We start from the raw sequence: 17,970 nt of genomic DNA, 5'->3' as shown, positions 1-17,970 counted from the left end.
AAGAAAAGCAAACGCTTAAATTTTAATTATTAGTGGGAGAAGAGCGAAATTTGCACTTGGGAAGTTCCAAAAGGCATAAGTGGGAGGAGAAAATATTGAGAGGCTGTGGGATGTTGTTTCGAAGTCAATTTTAGAAAACTGCTTATATTTTAGCTCATTTAATATTTACAGCGGCAAACAAATCTGAAAATTTTGGCTTTTCAGTATGCCACAAATCCAACCACAGGCATCATCATCTTTTAATAAAGCAACCGTCAAATATTAGCTGGGTGCCATAATTGTTTATCACAAAAGAATATTATTATAGGTTGAATACTGGTCATAAAGTATATAAACCGATGCGATTTTCAGTACCTTCTATCATCACGATGGGTAAATATTCACCTCAGTATTTATCCATGATCGTTTGTATTTATAAACAAACAACGCGTCCTTGAACAGACAACGTCAATGTCACGAGACTATCGGCGTTGCGCAGCACACCCTATCTCTTTCATTGGCCGTATCATCCTCTTTCTGCAGTAAGACGAGGGAAGCGTGACAGTCGGTAAGATGGCTTCCGACAGGAGGTTGATGTGTCTTGTCATCCTATTTGTAATAGTATTTCTTTCCGTACTGCCTGGAAAGTATGGATTGCCAACTAAACATTTATTTACGGCGGAAACAACGAAGTCTCACGGCAGAAGCTTTATTTTCAATAGACAAGCAGAGGGAGAGGGATATGTACCTTCTTTGGAACCTCGGTCAGAACGCTTTAAAAGGGCTGCCAATCTAGAAAGTAACATCACAACAAAGGTATATGCCCGTAAATGACTATTAATTAAATAATTTTGTCAGAATAACCCATTATTTGTTAATTATTATAGTGCCTGAAAGTTTCATTCATAAACTACGTCTCACAGAATGGCGATCAGCTGCTCTGAAACGTCACTCGGTTTAAGCACAAAATGCTTCTGCCTGCTCTAAGATTTGTTTTTTTTAATGACACACTGCCGTATGATAATGCATTTTGCCTTTTAATTTTAGGTTACCCCGCTGAATGATAGTCACCAGCAACTAATGGTGCATTGGGCTGGCGAAGGTTCAGATGTCATTATTTGTCTTGCGAGAGATCCTGTACCTACTCGTGGCACCCCTTCGTCAGTATATATTTCGTATGACTATGGGAATACATTCGAAAATAAAACGCAGTTCTTTTCACTGCACGACGATACGGGTGATTATGCAAATTTGGATAAGTTCTACAATCATCCTAAGTATAATACGCATGTAAGTGCATTCGTGGTTTTGTTATTGTTACCCGTTAAGTCTAGTCTCATGGCCTGAAGTAATTGCAATGTTTATTCTAGTGTGTCTTCATTGACAGTACGAACAAAGTAATTTATACTACGACAAATCATGGAAAATACATTGAAATGACGAATCTAAAATTCCATCCTACTGATATTTCTTTTAATGAGGATGAGCCCCTCACTTTTCTGGCTTACGATAAGATTGATCCAACCAAAAAGGTAAAGTATTCATTTGTGTGTGCTGTTTGGCGCCTGTTTTTTCCAGATGAATGTTATCAATTCATTCATGACAACCTTGCTTTTTGCAGCTTTGGGTTACCAAAGATTTTGGACGAACCTGGTCAGTTGTTCAAGAATATGTGAAAGCCTTCTTTTGGTCAAGTCTACCAGGTGAAAAACAGCTATTGTACGTAGAAAGGGAAGAACCCACAGGTTCCTCAACAGTTCTCTCTTCACCTTCTCTTTTTCAAGATGATTATACAACAGTTGTGATTAAGGATGTAGAGGACTTTGAAGTACGTGAGGACTTCATGTTTGCTACGAAAAAAACCGGAGAGGTAAGAAATACATGTGATCAAGGAATGAAAACACACATTGTGCCTATTGTGTATTATAATTAATTTTTTTTCCATAGCTGGTATGTCGATATTTTTGAGTAATTTGTGAACACATTCATTGAAGTGATGTATTGATCTATTTTCAGAAAAATCTGGATCTATACATATCCCACAAAAGACAGCCTTTTGTTAAAGCTATATTTCATTCGGAATTAGCAAACTTGAATTACCACATTGCTGAAGTGTCAGATGGGCAAGTTTTTGTGGCTGTTGACCATGATAATGATTGGCTTGTCAATCTTTACGTGTCAGATAGAATCACCGAGCATGGTATGCTGTTCACATTGTCACTACCAAGGATATTCTGCTTCTTCCCTAATAGCACTTGGAAAGACTCCTGGCTTAAGTATGTTTTCATTTAAAAGTTCTGCTGGTATACCATTAACATGATATAATTGTCTGTAATTTAATATTTGTATGAGAATACTTCCATTATGAAGTTATGCTAATTCCTTAAATTTGAATATTTCTTTTTATTATGTGCCATTTGCCATGTCATTTGTTTTTTAATTAAATAATGATTTTTTTCATTATAAGTGGATCGGGGGTTAAAATATCATGTTTGAATAATTTACATTTTTAATGTGTTTAATGTATTCAATATACCCCTCATGTGTATCTGCATTGGCTGGCATAATATCAACTTATCACAGAATGAAATGAGAGTGGTAGTTCAATTTCATTTTCTTATAATGGTTTTAGTATGGAAATAAACGTATAAATGAATCATTTAACTCCCCTCCAATTTTACTTGACTATTCTATTATTGAGTTCTCATGAAAGTGTGTTTAAATTGAAAAATATTCAACTATGGTTTGCTTTCCAGTGAAGTGACTGATGTATCATTTGCTGACTTCCATAAGGTTGAGGGACTCAGGGGAATATACATAGCTTCACAAATCTCAACACTGACCTTTACTGGTATTGGTCCTGAACACCTGACCACTGTCATAACTTTTGACATGGGTGGTGAATGGAGACCTCTTAAACCTCCAAAGCTGGACGATGAAGGGCATCCTATCAAGTGCAAAGTGGTAAAGTAGACTGTATTTAAGTGTGATATTGTGATTTAAATTATATTTGTTTGACAAATATGATGGCATGGGCAAATGGGTTTGAGAAATGCCATTCTCCCATTCCTTAAAATGGTATGAGGTGAAATTCTCTGCTGAGACTCTCAGAAGGCCTTCAAGTTTGAGTTGGCACCGAAGAGAGAGTACTGGGCAAGAATAATGAATATCTTGCGGAAGATATGTGTAGAGTGATTGGTGACTTATTTGGAACCAGTCTTTGCCTCTGACTGCACAAATGAAGTTAGTAAATGGAGATTCAGGATGGGTAGTGTTAGGCAGTGAAGTAAGAGAGGGCTGTCGATTATCACTTGTTTATTTCAGAATATATGTGGAGGAAATGATAAGCGAGGCCTTGGGAGGACTGGGGGTAGATGTAAAAGTTGCTTGGGACCTCATTAAATCAGATTTGCTGATGATCTAGCTTTAGTTAGCCTATGAGTCAAATAATTAGGGCATTTCAGGGGGTATGTAAGAGATAAGAATTAATCATAAGAAAATTGAGGAAATCATAAGAAAATGAAATTGTCAAGAATTAGGAAGGGTAAGTTAAACATTAAATTAGGGCAGCATAAGCTAGAAAAAGAACAGCTAGAACAGTTAGCCTATTGTGGGAATACTTTGGAAGATGGTGGGCAAAATTGAGGAGATATTTGTTGAAGTAGTTTTTACAGTGGCAAGAGATAATGACTGGCAACTTGTATGGAGGTCTAAGGGAAAGATAATTCAAACTTTTCAATATGGAGCACAGTTTTATATGACTTGGATAATTTATCATTGAGGCAAAAGCATAAGTTTAGATTGTAGGCTTTTGAGATGTGGCAGAGGAGAGAATGGAGAAAATAAAATTGAGGGAAAGGAAACCATGATAAAGTTCTAGGAATGGTAAGGGAAGAGAGAAGGTTATTGGGAAAAATTTAAAGGTGGCAGGACAAGTGGATTTGGAAGGGGCAGGCAGTAGGATGCTGGAGATGGTGATAAAGAGGGGAAAATGCTTAAGGGAACAGTATGGATTTTGGATAGAAAGGTAGGTAAATGAGAAGTAGAAAGTGTGCAGAATGGAATTAATTGAAAGAAGTCCTCTATTTCTTTCCACTAAGGAAGGTGAGAGTGCCGCTGGAAATTTTCTACTCATTTGAGTTTAATTTTTGTATGGTGTTAGTTTTTTTTACGCCTGTGTTATCTGTTTTAAAGTGTGTGTGTGTAAACATCCTACTCTAAAGCAAGCCCCTCACCAATGCAAATCATACTTCCTTCCTCCCTTAATGCCATCCAATATGCCTATTGTATAGAAAATACATTATATGAAAGTATTGTTCTTCTAACACATTTTCATTGCTTTTTCTTTCTACCCTGCACCAATTAAAAATGTAAATGCCACATTTTAATTCTCTCTTGTTTGTATGATATTGTAGAGGCAACTTATTTTATTTTATTGTTGTGTTTTGCAGTCTGATGGGTGCTCCCTTCACCTCTCCCAGCGATTTAACCAGCTGTATCCAGTGACACGCTCTGTGCCCATTTTGTCCTCAAAATCTGCTCCTGGTATCATCATAGCTACAGGAATAATTGGAAAATCTCTCAAAGGACATCCTGGAGTATTTTTAAGCAGGGATGCTGGACTTACATGGTTCCAGGTTTGTGAAGATAATTATTTTGTGTAAGGGTACTTTTATTCAATTCAATACAAATCGTTTTTGTTACCCTACCATGAAAGGTAGATTTTAGATGGACGCAAACTTTGCACCCAAAAATTTCGTAGGCTTTTCCAAAACACAACCTGGCCCCACACTGCAATAACTCTCCAAATAGTAATTCTATTCTTAGAAAATTTCCTAGAATCTATTGATTTCCAAGTGCCACTAAGATTTTGTTACATCAAAGAGTAATATTATACAATACTTGAGCAATATCGACGAATTATATCTGTTGGTTATATTTCAACATTGGAGGATGGATGTTTGTCTGGATTAGTGAGACTCTACTGGAGTCCCTTGCAGATGCTGGTACGAAAATCAAGCCTCGCAATTACAAGACTCTTGAACCAGGAATACATTTTTTATACAATGGTGCTAGCTTGTATTGTGGTTGATCGGTTGTACAAAGGAGGCCCCATAAGTACCCAGCCTGACCTAGAGATGGCGGTAGTTGTTTACAAAATGTCACTGTATTATAAAGTATGCAATCTACAAAGCATATGTTTCAAGTTTGAAGACGCTACGTTGTTTAGTATTTGTTTGGCAGCCATCAATAGTGAACGTTGTCAGTGAATTTGTGAAAATGGAGAAAGTTGGTCATCGTTATGTGATACAATAGTTTTATTTGAAAGGCCTCAGCCAAACCAATATAAAAGCTTAACTGGCTTCTACTCGAGGTGAGTCTGCTCCTTCATTTACAACAGTAAAATATTGGGTATCAGAGTTTAAACAAGGCCATATGAGCTTTCAAGACGAGCCTCGCATCGCACCGAAAGATCTGTGATGAACTCATCCTGAAGGTCTTGACAGACAGCCCAAAGCAGAGCCAAGTGTCTGCTGGCAAAAACCTTCTACAACTCATTGACAAAGACCCCTGACTTTTTGAACAGTCCCGGCTTGGCAGCTGCAGACTATTTCCTATTCCCAAAAGTGAAATACTCCCTCTAAGGACATCACCATGGGACCCTAAGTACCGTCAAAGATTCTTGAATGCGTACCCTTTAGGACCATCTGAAATTCACCTGCCTAGGAGCCTTCGACTTGTGGAAAAGTTGCTGGCAAAAGCGTGTCTGCACTCTAGGGATGTGCTAAAAATTTTGAGGCAATGTAGAAATATCTGAAATAAATTATTTTTCCAAAAAATTTTCTGATATTTACTATACAAACCATGTGCATGGTATACCATATAGTATATATCCAAATGTTTGGCAGTGGGCCTAATTGGCTACACTAGTTGGTATCTCGAGCACTGTGCATCACTGGATAGATGTTTCAATTCACATCTTGGAATGGATTGAAAATGTAATATATTAATCTAGAGACACAGAAAATTTTATTTTTTAATAAATTATTAACTTATTTAAAAACCATAAACACAGTAATCAACCCAAAGGTCGGTTTAGTACTGGGTGAACTCTACCATCACCTATTAACTTATATGTACTCATTTAAAAAATTCCTATTGCACGATGGATGTTGTTGTGACATATTTGACAGATGATGCTCCCCAGTCCCCCATTATGTCCCTCACTATTCCTCACATTCATCATAAATGTTTGTGTATACTCCTCATTCAACTCATTGTTCTTTGCTTTTAACCTGGGCATGTGTACCTTTGCACTAGAGTATCTAATTGTTCACTTTTTATTATTACTGCTATCACCCTCCAATTATTAGCAATCTATAATCTAACTACTCTCTGATTTTATCTCTAATATAAAAGGTTATATAAGATTTCCCAATGCTGTTGTACTTCATGAACAAGCCAGATGGTGACCATTTATGTACCAGGTTCTAGCTATGCCTATTTAGTCATCATCCAAAAACATCCTAAATACCATCATATTAATAAACCATGATTGGAAGTACTATAGGAAAATTTGTTGCATAGAATTTATAATTTATCTGATTTTTTTTCATACATTTAAAACAATATACCATTGGCTCTAGAGAAACTACTGCGTATTTAAGTTTTTGAAAAAGGAAAATCTCCTTTCAGAAGAAACATTCCATGTACTTCTGAGTCTTGCTGTTCACTAATAATCCACCAGGAAGTATAGTGCCACTACGGAAGTGGTTTTCCTGTATTTTACATTCTTAAATTTAGTGTACAATTTCTCTTGATGTCTGTTTTATGTTGTTTTCTATTGTTTATCTGGAATGAGTAGTTCATTTCTTATCCCCAGAAATTATTTTCACCCATTAAAACTCTCCTTCAACTAATGCCATTTTAATGCTTAATTTCCAGTTGTTGAAGGATTATAATTTCTTCAATTTTGGTGATCATGGTGGAGTGTTGGTTGCTGTAAGGTACTTCAAGTCCCTAGGTGAAACAAGGGAATTAATGTATTCCACTGATGAAGGAGAGAGGTGGCAGTCATACAAATTCTACAATGATGATCTACGTGTATATGGACTTATGACAGAACCTGGAGAGAACACAACCATCTTTACCATGTTTGGCTCTGCTAAGGGCCATCACCAATGGCTTATAGTGAAAGTTGACCTCCGTAATGCATTCAGTAAGTACTTTGGTTAGAGTAAAGGGCTTAATTTTATTAGTTTCCTAGTAATCATGCTTATCACCCTCTAAATACAGCACTTGGCTGCCAATGCAATTCTCCCCACATTTTTTTCAGCTTTTGAATGCCACCTGGAATGTTTTTTCAGGGTAGCCTTTAAGTCTGTGGTACAATTTTGTTGGATGTCTTTGATAGTTTCAAATCGGCCTCCTTTCAAGGTGGATTTCAGCTCAGGAAATAGGAAAAAGTCAGCTGGAGCAAGATCCAGAGAGTAGGGTGACTGGGGGATCACAGGTGTACTGTTTTCGGTGAAAAACTCAGTAATAAGCAAGGTGTGCACTGGTGCATTGTTGTGATCAAAGCAACAAGAATTGTTATTCCACATTTGTGGTCTCTTCAGCTACATGGCATGTCACGGCCTTCTCATAACATCTATATAGTTCCTTCCATTCACTGTTTATCCTTTGATATTCATCATGAATAATCCCTTTGCTATCGTAGAAAAGGATCAATATCGCCTTCACGTTTGATCGTGACATCTGAGCTTTTTTGGGTTGTGAGGAAGATGGCCCCTTCCAGTGAGCAGGCTGGTCTTAGGTTTCTATATCATAACCATAAACCCCGTTTCGTCGCCTGTGACAATTGTTTTTAAGGAATTTTGGTCGTTGTTTGAATTTTGAAGCAGTTCCTGGCTGATCTTTAGATGTTTTTGCCGCAGTCATCCATTAACACTCGCAACACAAAGTTGGATGCAATGTGCCGCATGCCCAAAATTTCTCAGATAACCTATGGTTTGATGCACTTAATCATTCATGCTGTTGACATGGGCATCATTTGTTTAAGTCAATGGTCATCCCCATCTCATTTCTTCATCGGTCAAAATATATCCAGACTAGAAGGGGTTATAAAAATGAAAACACTTTTTTCAGTTGCGCTTTTCTAGATGGTAAAACAAAATTCAATGCTCATGCACTGCTCCTCTAACAACTTCATTCTCATCTACACTAGAATTTGTACAGTAAGCATGTGCAAGCTCAGACAAGAATCGCTGTTGTGGGGAGACAAGTCAAGAGAGGGTCACGAGCAAGGCGGTGTTTTACTTCTCACAGATGCCGCTAATAAGGTGACACCTCACTGGTTGTGATCCATTTAGCAGTTCACACATAGAAAGATGTCTCATCTTTTTCTACCCAACTTGTATTTTTCAGGGAGACTACCCATAATTTCAATCCAAGGACAAAAGAATATTTTAATGTGTTTTTAAAATATTGTGAACTTAGAGCAGCTTTGCCAAATGCCATTTAAATTGTGTTCACACTGTTGATTGTGATTCGAACATTTTACTCTCATCGAGCTAACAAAATGAGATTATTGCTCCAGAAAAACTAGAAATATTAAAAAGAATTGGTGACCCTGAAGTGGCTGGTGGCAATGAGTACTTGTATCATTTCCTTTTCTCCCTTGAAGTAGTAGTCTCCCTTACGGAGGTTAAATAGTCGACCCCCTTCTTTCCCTCCCCTCTTCATCCCCCTCCTATTCCTCCCTTCTTCGTTGATTTTAAAAGAGGGTTGTTTCCTTTCCCTCTCCTGATGGTTTTGATAATGCACTGCACTGGTCATGTGACTTTGTAACTGCGGTTTATTAAAGTTTCTCATCCTTCTTAATATTTTAATGGATTATCAGAAAGTTTTAAAAGAATAAGTTTTAATTATCCATGCCAATACTAAAATTTTTTAAAGAGATTTTTCAAAAATATTTATCCAAAAACTTATTTGAAATAGGTTATGCGTGTACCAAGGATGATTACAAGTACTGGTCACCAAGTAGTGAAGATGGGCCAAGAATGCCATGTCTCTTGGGGAAGAAAGAAGTGTTTCTGAGGAGGATATCCCATTCCAACTGCTACAATGGCAGGGACTTTGACCGCCCCATCAAAATAGAAAACTGTGAATGTGATGCAGAAGATTTTCAGTGGTAAGTTGAATTAGTTGGTGCTGGCAAATTGTCATTTTGGTGGCCAGGATGGATCTTAAGGCTCCATGGGCCTCTTAGAGTCGTTGTGATTTTAAATTAAATAAATCTTTAATTTTTTAAAAGGATAACTTGCGTCCCTCAGTTGGATCCAAATGCTTCAGGGCAATCCTATGGGCTTGCTTCTGCAAGTTGTGCCTAAGAATATGTAGCCTTTGTTTATGATTAAGGGCGCTCAGGAATATTAGTACAAAATACTCTGTGAGGGTGCTTGTGTCAAATCTCAAGTTAATCCGGATTTTGCTTAATGAAGACCTCTGGTCCCATGTATTAAATTAGTGACATAGCGATATTAGCAACAGTTTATTTTATTTCATTGAATTAATCACCGATTCTAGTTACACATTAAATGAAAAGGTGTCCAGTGGCCGTAACAATCTGGAACATCAAATATACTAAAACATGGTGAATCCGGGGCCTTATGTTGATACTTAAGGGAAGTTTTGCCCCATTCCAAAGATTTTGCATGTAGGAAAGGCACTCTAAACCCACCCACAGAAAGTTAAAAAATCAATGTGATGCTTTGCTTGGAATTAACCCGTCAAATGTGGTCTGTGATTGTTTACAAGAGGATCAAAGAAATGCCTTTTCAGGGAAATTGCAGGTACTCAGACCCTTTAAAGAGTTTTCCTCATGGGATGGTAGCAGTGTTGTTGAGGAAAGAACCTTCCAGGTCACATTCATACCATTGAATTTAAAGGAAACCCATATACCATATTTCATTTAGTCTAAGACGCCTGCAAAATTAAGATTCATCTTAAAACCAAATAAAGTTAACTGGCAATTCTAAGAAACAGCATATTTTGGGCTCAAACAGCCAGACTGCTATTGCATCAAAACAACGAATCAAAGCAATATTAATAATGACATTACATTGTACAAACTTTTCCGTTTTTGTGCTTTTACTGAAGTTCCTTTTGCAAACAATTGCTAAGACGTCTGTTGTCATTTCTCTTATGCCTCCTGGTAATAAGCCTACTCATATACTGGCACAGCACTGCGATGTTCAGGATGTCCAAATTCAGTGTAATTGTGCAGGTTGTATATGTCGTCTCTCGTCCATTCTTACATCCTATCTTAACCAGGGAATCTAAGACTCTCCTCAATTTTGTGGGGAAGAATTACAAAAAAAGTTGTCTTAGATTCAAAGAAATACAGTATTTTATAATATTTCCTTTTTTCTGCAGTGATGATGGTTTTGAGCGTAACCTGGATTTTCATCAATGTCTGAAGAATAAAACTCCCAATTTCGATCCCTATGCTGTACCGAGCTCATGCCGACCTGGACAGATGTATAATCGAACTAAAGGCTATGTTAAAATCCCTGGAGACAGTTGTGAAGGAGGATATGAGAGTCGTTTCTTGCCTGATGTTCTGCCATGTCCGTTCAAGTAAGTGAATAACACTGAGTGTTCTCATATTCTTGCGGTTAATGTAAGAGTGGAGTCGGGGATCGAGATGGTGCGGGGGCTAACGTACTGGCTTCCCACCATGAGGGCGCGGGTTCAAATCCCGGCGGTGTTGAATATTTTTCAGAGGTATCTCGATCCCTACTTGAGGTGCTTTGTGGAGGGCACTTTGAGTGAGTACGCCGTCCGTCGGATGGGACGTTAAACTGCGGACCCTTTGGCGTCTTTCGTAAAGAGTAGGCTAATGCCGACGCCGGGTTTCTCTCCACCCTTCATCCTTTCCTATCCATCCCCTATGGCGCAAATGACCTTAGCTGTCGGTCGCCTCCCCTCAAAACTACTAAGAGTGGAGTAATTACTGATGTCATTATTTTTTCAGAGAGAAGAAAGAATTTATATTGGTAGCCCAAAGAGAGAAAATAGCTCGAATTGGGCTTGAAGATAGAAAACTGCAGATCCTTCCAGTTGAAAAACTGAAAAATGTGATTGCAATTGAATTTGACCTGCGGAACAATTGTGTTTACTGGGCTGATATCAAGGATGACATAATTGGAGTATGTATTTATATTGCTTGAATATTCATAAGCATCGTTTGGTTTTTTAAATATGGTAAGCTACATTTACCCTTCAATTTTGCAGAGGCAGTGTTTATCAGATGGGAAGGAGTTGCCAGAGAAGTTAGTGGAGTCAGACCTAGCATCAATAGAAGGAATGGCTCTTGACTGGGTGAGCAATTTGCTCTTCTTTGTGGATGGGATAAGGTCAAAGATAGAAGTGATCAGGATTGACACAAACCACATGGGCCGAATGAGGAGAACAATTCTGAATGCAACTGTTTTAAAAAAGCCAAGAGGAATAGCAGTTCACCCCATGCAAGGGTATGTTAATAAATATATAAGAATATTATTCTCAATCTTCTATAATTTTTCCTGCTGTGCTGTCTCAGAGGTCATATTTCGTGTGCGAAGCTATAAGAATGTTTCATTATAAATAAAGTGGAATCCAGAATGTATGTTCTCCCATTTAATGTTTACTTGCAATGAAGATCAATTCGTTTGGCAGACCTTAACAAATTTCCATAAATGTAATTATGGTATTAATTTATTTAATGTTTCTTGTATTTGTGAATGACCTGCATTTAAGGAGCAAATTCAGGTTATCAACTTTATGTACGTGTCGGGAAGGAGAGAAAGGAAAAAGAGAATGTTCTGGAAAATGAGGGAATGTAGGAGAAGAAGAATGAAGGTTGGTAGGAAGTAGAAGAAAAAGAAAGGGAATGATGGATGGTTGAAGAAGGATGAGATAGAAAGGAGAGGAGTAGAACTTGGATAGAATTAGAAAGCGAAGGGTTAGGGATGGATTGAAAGGTGAATACGTTTGAGAATTTATACGAAGGATTTTATAGGAGAAAGTGCAGGAGAAGGAAACAGTGGCCAAGGGGTGGAGGAAGGGGAAGAGAGAAGATAAGGGAGGATGGTAGGGGTTGGAGGGGAGGAGGGGGAGAGAAATGGTGATTGTGGGAAAAGGGGGACAGGAAGAAGGTATAGGAGCATCAATGATGATGTCATGGGAAGTGTGCAAACCCCTTGAAAAAGAAAACTTTAGCGGAAGTGGCATGACCTCAGTCATTGATACACCCTGGGTTAATTCTAATCTTTATCAGAAAAATGAGTTGGCTACGCAGAAATTATTCATTTGCATGACTCTTCCCGAAGTCTTGCACAATGTGATATGGAATGTTATTTTAAAAAAGGTCATGATGTAGAATGTTGAGTAAGCAGGGAAGAGATATAAAGTGAAAGAGAAAATTAGTTTGGCCAACAGGAGGATGGCCCTATATTATTTCTGATATCAGTAATTTTAGGAAACATCAAAAACCTCTTTCTAATGGGAAATCACATTTAATAGTACAGAAATTTAATAAATGCCTCAATTTCTTTAAGAAAAACTTAACTCTAAATATTTCCTTGGAAAGACTTTTTTTTATTTTTTAATTACATGGATTGGATTTTAAATGGGATTATTTCCATCACATTGATGTTGTTTATATTTATAATCTTGTTATGATCCTTTGATACTATTCACGTAAAACTAACTTCACTATATATATTTTTTCCTTATCTCTGTGTTAACTTAACTTCACTGTTAAAATGATTTCACTCCTACTGTAAGAAATGCAAGTTTGATTATTAGCTGTGAATAAATATCAAATGATACAGTGAAAATTAATCTCTAATGTGTATTCAATCATGTTTGACTCACAAATAAAAATCTGTCTTTGCAATAGATACATGTTCTGGACTGACTGGTCACCTGGCGATTCAAGTGTGAGCAGAGCCAACCTAGATGGCAGCGATGTGCGCAAGTTATTCAGTATCCCGCTTGTGGAGTGGCCAAATGGAATAACCATAGACCACATTGCGGAGCGTGTGTATTGGGTGGATGCCAAGAAGGATTATATTTCATCTTCAGACTTTGATGGCAAAAAATTCAGAAAAGTCATTTCCAATGATGTAAGTTTAGCTGTATACTATTGCACACTCTGATGAAATAGTTCCAATTAGAATAAGACAAGGCCTTCAGTGATTGATTTTCTGGGTAGCTGTAGGTACAGTTTGATAAACCACAAGGCAAATTTTGATTCCATGGAGCAAAGGTGATGCATGACTAAACATGAAGTATGCACTTAAGAGCATTGGCTGGGTGATTGCATGTGAAAGTACCGTGGGCCAATAAAGATAATTCAATCCCTGCTGGTGCTCACCAGGTTAGAATCCATTCACCACCTATTCCATTAGTGGAAAACTCAAGATATGTTCTTGATTTTAGGACCATCTCTTCTATGGAAATTTTCAGAATTCCTACTGTACACCCAAGGCCCAAACTGCAATTCAAGGGTCCATAAAGTCCATTCAGTGATTTCCCAGCATATATTCTGGCTAACATCTTCTTGGTATCCCAGATCAAGTTTACCATTGTTTCAATGTTGGACTGGATCATCATCTTCAGCGCTTAAGAGTGGCCTGTAGTAGTTTTTGATCATCTTAAATTCTTTGAACTGGGGTTAGGTGGTTGCCAATATTTCAGATGTTTCCATGTATTGCCACAAAAATGCCTGGAAACAAGTTGTATCTCATTTTAAAGGAAAACCCATGAATATCTAATGATGTGGTGGCTGAAAATCAAGGTTTGACCTTGCAGAAATTCCAAGGGTTTTCACCCAATCATTGGCTTGTTTTTTTAAATTAATTTTGTTTGTAGTAAAATGTTTGTTGGGAATTTTTTCAGCCCGAAAAGATTCTAAGATAGACATTGACATATAACAATACACATACAATTTAGTATTGCATAAAATATGTTCCATGTATTTCAATTTTTGGAATGAGATTTTGCAAAAAATCAGTGCAATATTTAACATAGAATTTAAAAAAATCATAACAGCCCCTTTAAGGCTAAAATTCATTTTTTTTAAAGTAAGTATTTTCAAATGTAAAATTCGTAAAAGCTAAGCATTATAGCAAACAGACATTCCAGTTTGCGCACCTAGCAATGAGTAAATTAGACATTTTTATTGCTGTTTAAGTTTATATATTTACTTTTTAGTGAAGTGTTAATGGTCAATTTGCTAATAGTTACTTGTCATCAAACAGCACTATGGTTTTTACGTCTTCTCGCTGTCAAGCTCTTACCTTCCCCATTGATGGTCACTGGCTGACCAAAATAATGTTATTGGAGCTTCCTTAAGTTTTCTTATAATGGGTAATGGGAATTAACCGTATTTTCCCATCGATAACACACACGTTATCTATGCAAAAATATTCATATGACAAGAAAAATGATGGTGCGTGTTATGTAAAATGAAAATTGAAAAAATCCAAGAATTTACCTTCCTAAGTACATGTTAATTTAAAGAAGAGTCTTATAAAAACAAATTAGTCTGGAAGCATGCCTCTCTAATTGCATTCTATTTTATACAGATCTGTTACTGTTACAGTTATTTTTATCTCATAAATCCGTGAGAAAAAGAAGAAACATATAATTTCTATACCTCATTTTTTCTAATACGTAGTACTTCTTTATTCTAATGCATAGTATGTCACGTATACGTAGAGTGCGTCCTAATATATGCACATATATATATAAATATATGATAGGATAGGTTGATCGCTTGAATTGAATTCAGCGCCGATACTAATAAAGCCAAGTAAAGCATACAAAACAAGGTAATTCCATTTCATTCATTCTCTTATCTTAATTATATTTCATTTGCTGAAAGTTTATTTATGTAGAAAATAAAATGGCACCCAAATCTATGTCTCCTTTCAACTTACAAATCATAGCAAAAAAAGCAATGAGGCAGCATATTGTGTTGGCTTGTAAATATTGTTTATTTTTTATCCTTCTGTTGTTTGCAGTTAATTTCAATCACCTGGCTCTAATATTCTGTATACTTACAGTATATATAGCCGTGGGCAATTATGAGTCCATGTATTCATTGGTTACCATCTATTAGTATATGTATGCAGACTTATTTTTACATTCAATGTATATTTATATAAACACATACATACATATATACAGATGCGCAGCATCTATACACGTTCAATACAACTATGAAGCCCTGGGTAAGCGGTATCTATACAAATTCATGATAACTACAAAGTTCTGGATGCGTGTTACACATAAGGTGTGCATTATTGATGGAAAAAGACGGTACTTAACTTAACATTAGCACATCTTCTTTCTAATAGTCAATTTGACCATTGTAAGTTGAAATTCCCAGCATTTTATGATTCCTCTAATAAATTGCCTTTCAATGGATGTTGAAACATTTGTTATTGATTTTGTACTCAGATGTTACCTACCTTTATGTGATGTTTACCATGAAATGTTTGTCATTATTTGAAAGTGTTCATCTTTATTTCTCAGGGTCGAGTGTCCCATCCATTTGCTGTGGCTGTGTTCAAGGATAACATGTATTGGGATGACTGGAGGCAAAATGCAATCTACATGGCAGACAAGGACTTAGGAGTTGGAATTACTGCAATTGCGGAGCAGTTGCCAGGCTTAATGGATCTCAAGGTCTGAGGTGGCTTTATACTAGTCTAGTTTTAAGGACTTCTCATGAAGAAGTATAATTTCCAGTATTTAAAAAAAAGGGGAGTATACTTATCTATCCAATGTACAGGGCCAATTTAATATGCAAGTTTTTTTATGATGATACTGGGATTCTCATTATATGCCCTACTCATTATCTCAGGATTTCATTGCACGGTCATTATTTTTATGCAAATGTTTTTGGTCAGAAGGGTTGTGCTTCCTTATCTTATCGCATTGTGGTCTCTATCCAGGCCTTGATAGTATAACATGAACCAGCAAACCCCAAAGTGAAATGGGAAATTTAGTGGTAAGGCTCATGCTTGTATTATTTCTCTTACAGATTTATGCCCACAGTGTACAGGAAGGAGTTAATCCTTGCTCAAATGGCTCAGCTATATGTCCTTTTATTTGTGTGGGAATGCCTAAAGGTGGACACAGGTGCCTGTGTCCAGATAACATGATAGAGAGGAACAATGAATGCCTTTGCCCAGGATTAGAAAAGCCTTTTGCCAATGGGACGTGCCCTCCTTGTAAGTAGATGCACGTTACTGCTTTTGCTAAGACCCCAAGAAAAGGTCAGTGAAAGTAAGATTAATATATAGAATTCAGTGCTTGGTGTTCTTAAAAGAATGATTTGGAAAAACCTAGATTTCATGAATTCTGTTTCTTACCAAACTTATGGATAGATTTCACAAATCCCTGGTTTGGATTCCTCTACCCCTCCTCATCTCTCTAGGTGTCATTGGTTTTCTCCCTCTGGTGTCCACGGCAATGAGAGTGTGCTAGGTAGTGTTGACAACATTAAAGTAAATGAACTACGAGTGAAGAAATTTGCATCCAGTGAATGTTTGGAATTAGTGTAAAATCTTCCTAAGTTTTATCTGATTTCCAATGACTGATTGTTACTAATGCATTTGCCCATAAAAACTTTGAAGACCTAAAAATTTTAATCCAAAGTGAGAAAATGAAGTTTTGAAACATGTCAATTGAGTAAAAGAATTGACTGTATTTTCCTAATGCCCTTTTTTTCATTTGATGATAATATTTTTGCCCTTGTGCCCCTGGAAATTGGACATGCAAATACTGATATTTATGGTAGAAAATGTATTTATTTTCTAAAATCATGTTGGTGCAGTTAGTCATACAGTTTGATATTTAACCATTTTTACGTAGGTGGTAGCAAATCATTTTAATTCATACTCTTCAAATACTTGTTTTATTTATACGAGGGTCATCCGGAAAGTAGTACCCGTTCGTGAAATAAAGACACAAAAGTAAATATTAACAAACATAAAAAATTTTATTTGAAAGAGGATACTTTAAACTACTTCTCAACATAATCTCCAAGCAAATTAAGGCATTTGTCATAACGTGTGACAAGTTTCTGTATTCCTGCTGCATAGTCCTTCGCCGCCAGCTCATTGAGATACGCGAGGGACCCATCTTGCACAAATTTTTGCATAATGCAGATGGTGTTTAACAATTTCATGAACAATTGTTCGAGAAACATTGGGAAAATGCTCACAGATGTCATCAATTGTGACGCGCCGATCGTTCCTCACGAATTCGTCAACTGAGCTCACCAGTTGGTCTGTAATGACAGACGGTCTCCCCGAATGCTCATCGTCGTGTGTGTTCCCCCTCCCCATGTTGAAGTTGCGACACCACCGCCGAACAGACGACTCGTCCATTACATTGTCTCTATACACCTCCTTTAATTGGCGATGAATATCACATGGGCGAACGTTTCTTGCATTGAGGAATTTAATCACTGCCCTCACTTCACAACTGGCGGCGTTCTCAATTTTTTTAAACATTGTAAACAATCACAGAAACAACACAGGCAATGCTAGCGTCACGCAACTTGGCTCAGAGAAGGCAGACAAGCCACTGAAGCTATCTGACCTCGTCCAGCGGCTACTCGCGTCGTCAGCACTTCATGCAGCACGAACGGGTACTACTTTCCGGATGACCCTTGTATGTTGATGAAGTCATGGATCTATTCGTGTTACTCAACCAAGTGATGAGACCACTCCACTCAGAATTACATGCAAATTTTATAGTTTCAAAAAAAGGAAGTGTAATTGCAAGGTTCCACTGATTTATTTATTTTGCTGGACCGCTTTCAATAAAAGGTGTCATCATCAGGTGAGACACCTTGAATCAAAACTGGTCAAGGAAAATAAAAATATTTGTGGAACCTTGCAATTTTATTTTTTTGAAGCAATCATG

At 37.1% G+C, this 17,970-nt stretch overlaps 1 protein-coding gene across 2 annotated transcripts in view; it reads left to right on the top strand.

The window, feature by feature from the left end:
- Positions 1–534: 534 nt before the first annotated feature.
- Positions 535–17,970, top strand: part of LOC139687862 (sortilin-related receptor-like) — a 56,019-nt gene continuing 38,583 nt past the window's right edge. For both annotated transcript variants that reach the window (XM_071585196.1, XM_071585195.1), the window contains exons 1-15: positions 535–795; positions 1,027–1,269; positions 1,350–1,511; positions 1,601–1,849; positions 1,996–2,255; positions 2,736–2,943; positions 4,431–4,616; positions 6,925–7,198; positions 8,980–9,172; positions 10,417–10,620; positions 11,018–11,192; positions 11,278–11,516; positions 12,926–13,151; positions 15,568–15,720; positions 16,079–16,268. In XM_071585196.1, the coding sequence (XP_071441297.1) occupies positions 553–795; positions 1,027–1,269; positions 1,350–1,511; positions 1,601–1,849; positions 1,996–2,255; positions 2,736–2,943; positions 4,431–4,616; positions 6,925–7,198; positions 8,980–9,172; positions 10,417–10,620; positions 11,018–11,192; positions 11,278–11,516; positions 12,926–13,151; positions 15,568–15,720; positions 16,079–16,268 (3,205 nt within the window). In that variant the 5' untranslated portion in view covers positions 535–552. The remainder of the gene's footprint in view (positions 796–1,026; positions 1,270–1,349; positions 1,512–1,600; positions 1,850–1,995; positions 2,256–2,735; positions 2,944–4,430; positions 4,617–6,924; positions 7,199–8,979; positions 9,173–10,416; positions 10,621–11,017; positions 11,193–11,277; positions 11,517–12,925; positions 13,152–15,567; positions 15,721–16,078; positions 16,269–17,970) is intronic.

Source organism: Hetaerina americana, unplaced genomic scaffold, assembly GCF_022747635.1.
Source record: "Hetaerina americana unplaced genomic scaffold, ioHetAmer1.1.p SCAF_2, whole genome shotgun sequence".
Classification (NCBI taxonomy): domain Eukaryota; kingdom Metazoa; phylum Arthropoda; class Insecta; order Odonata; family Calopterygidae; genus Hetaerina; species Hetaerina americana.
This window is presented reverse-complemented; position numbering and strand designations above follow the sequence as displayed.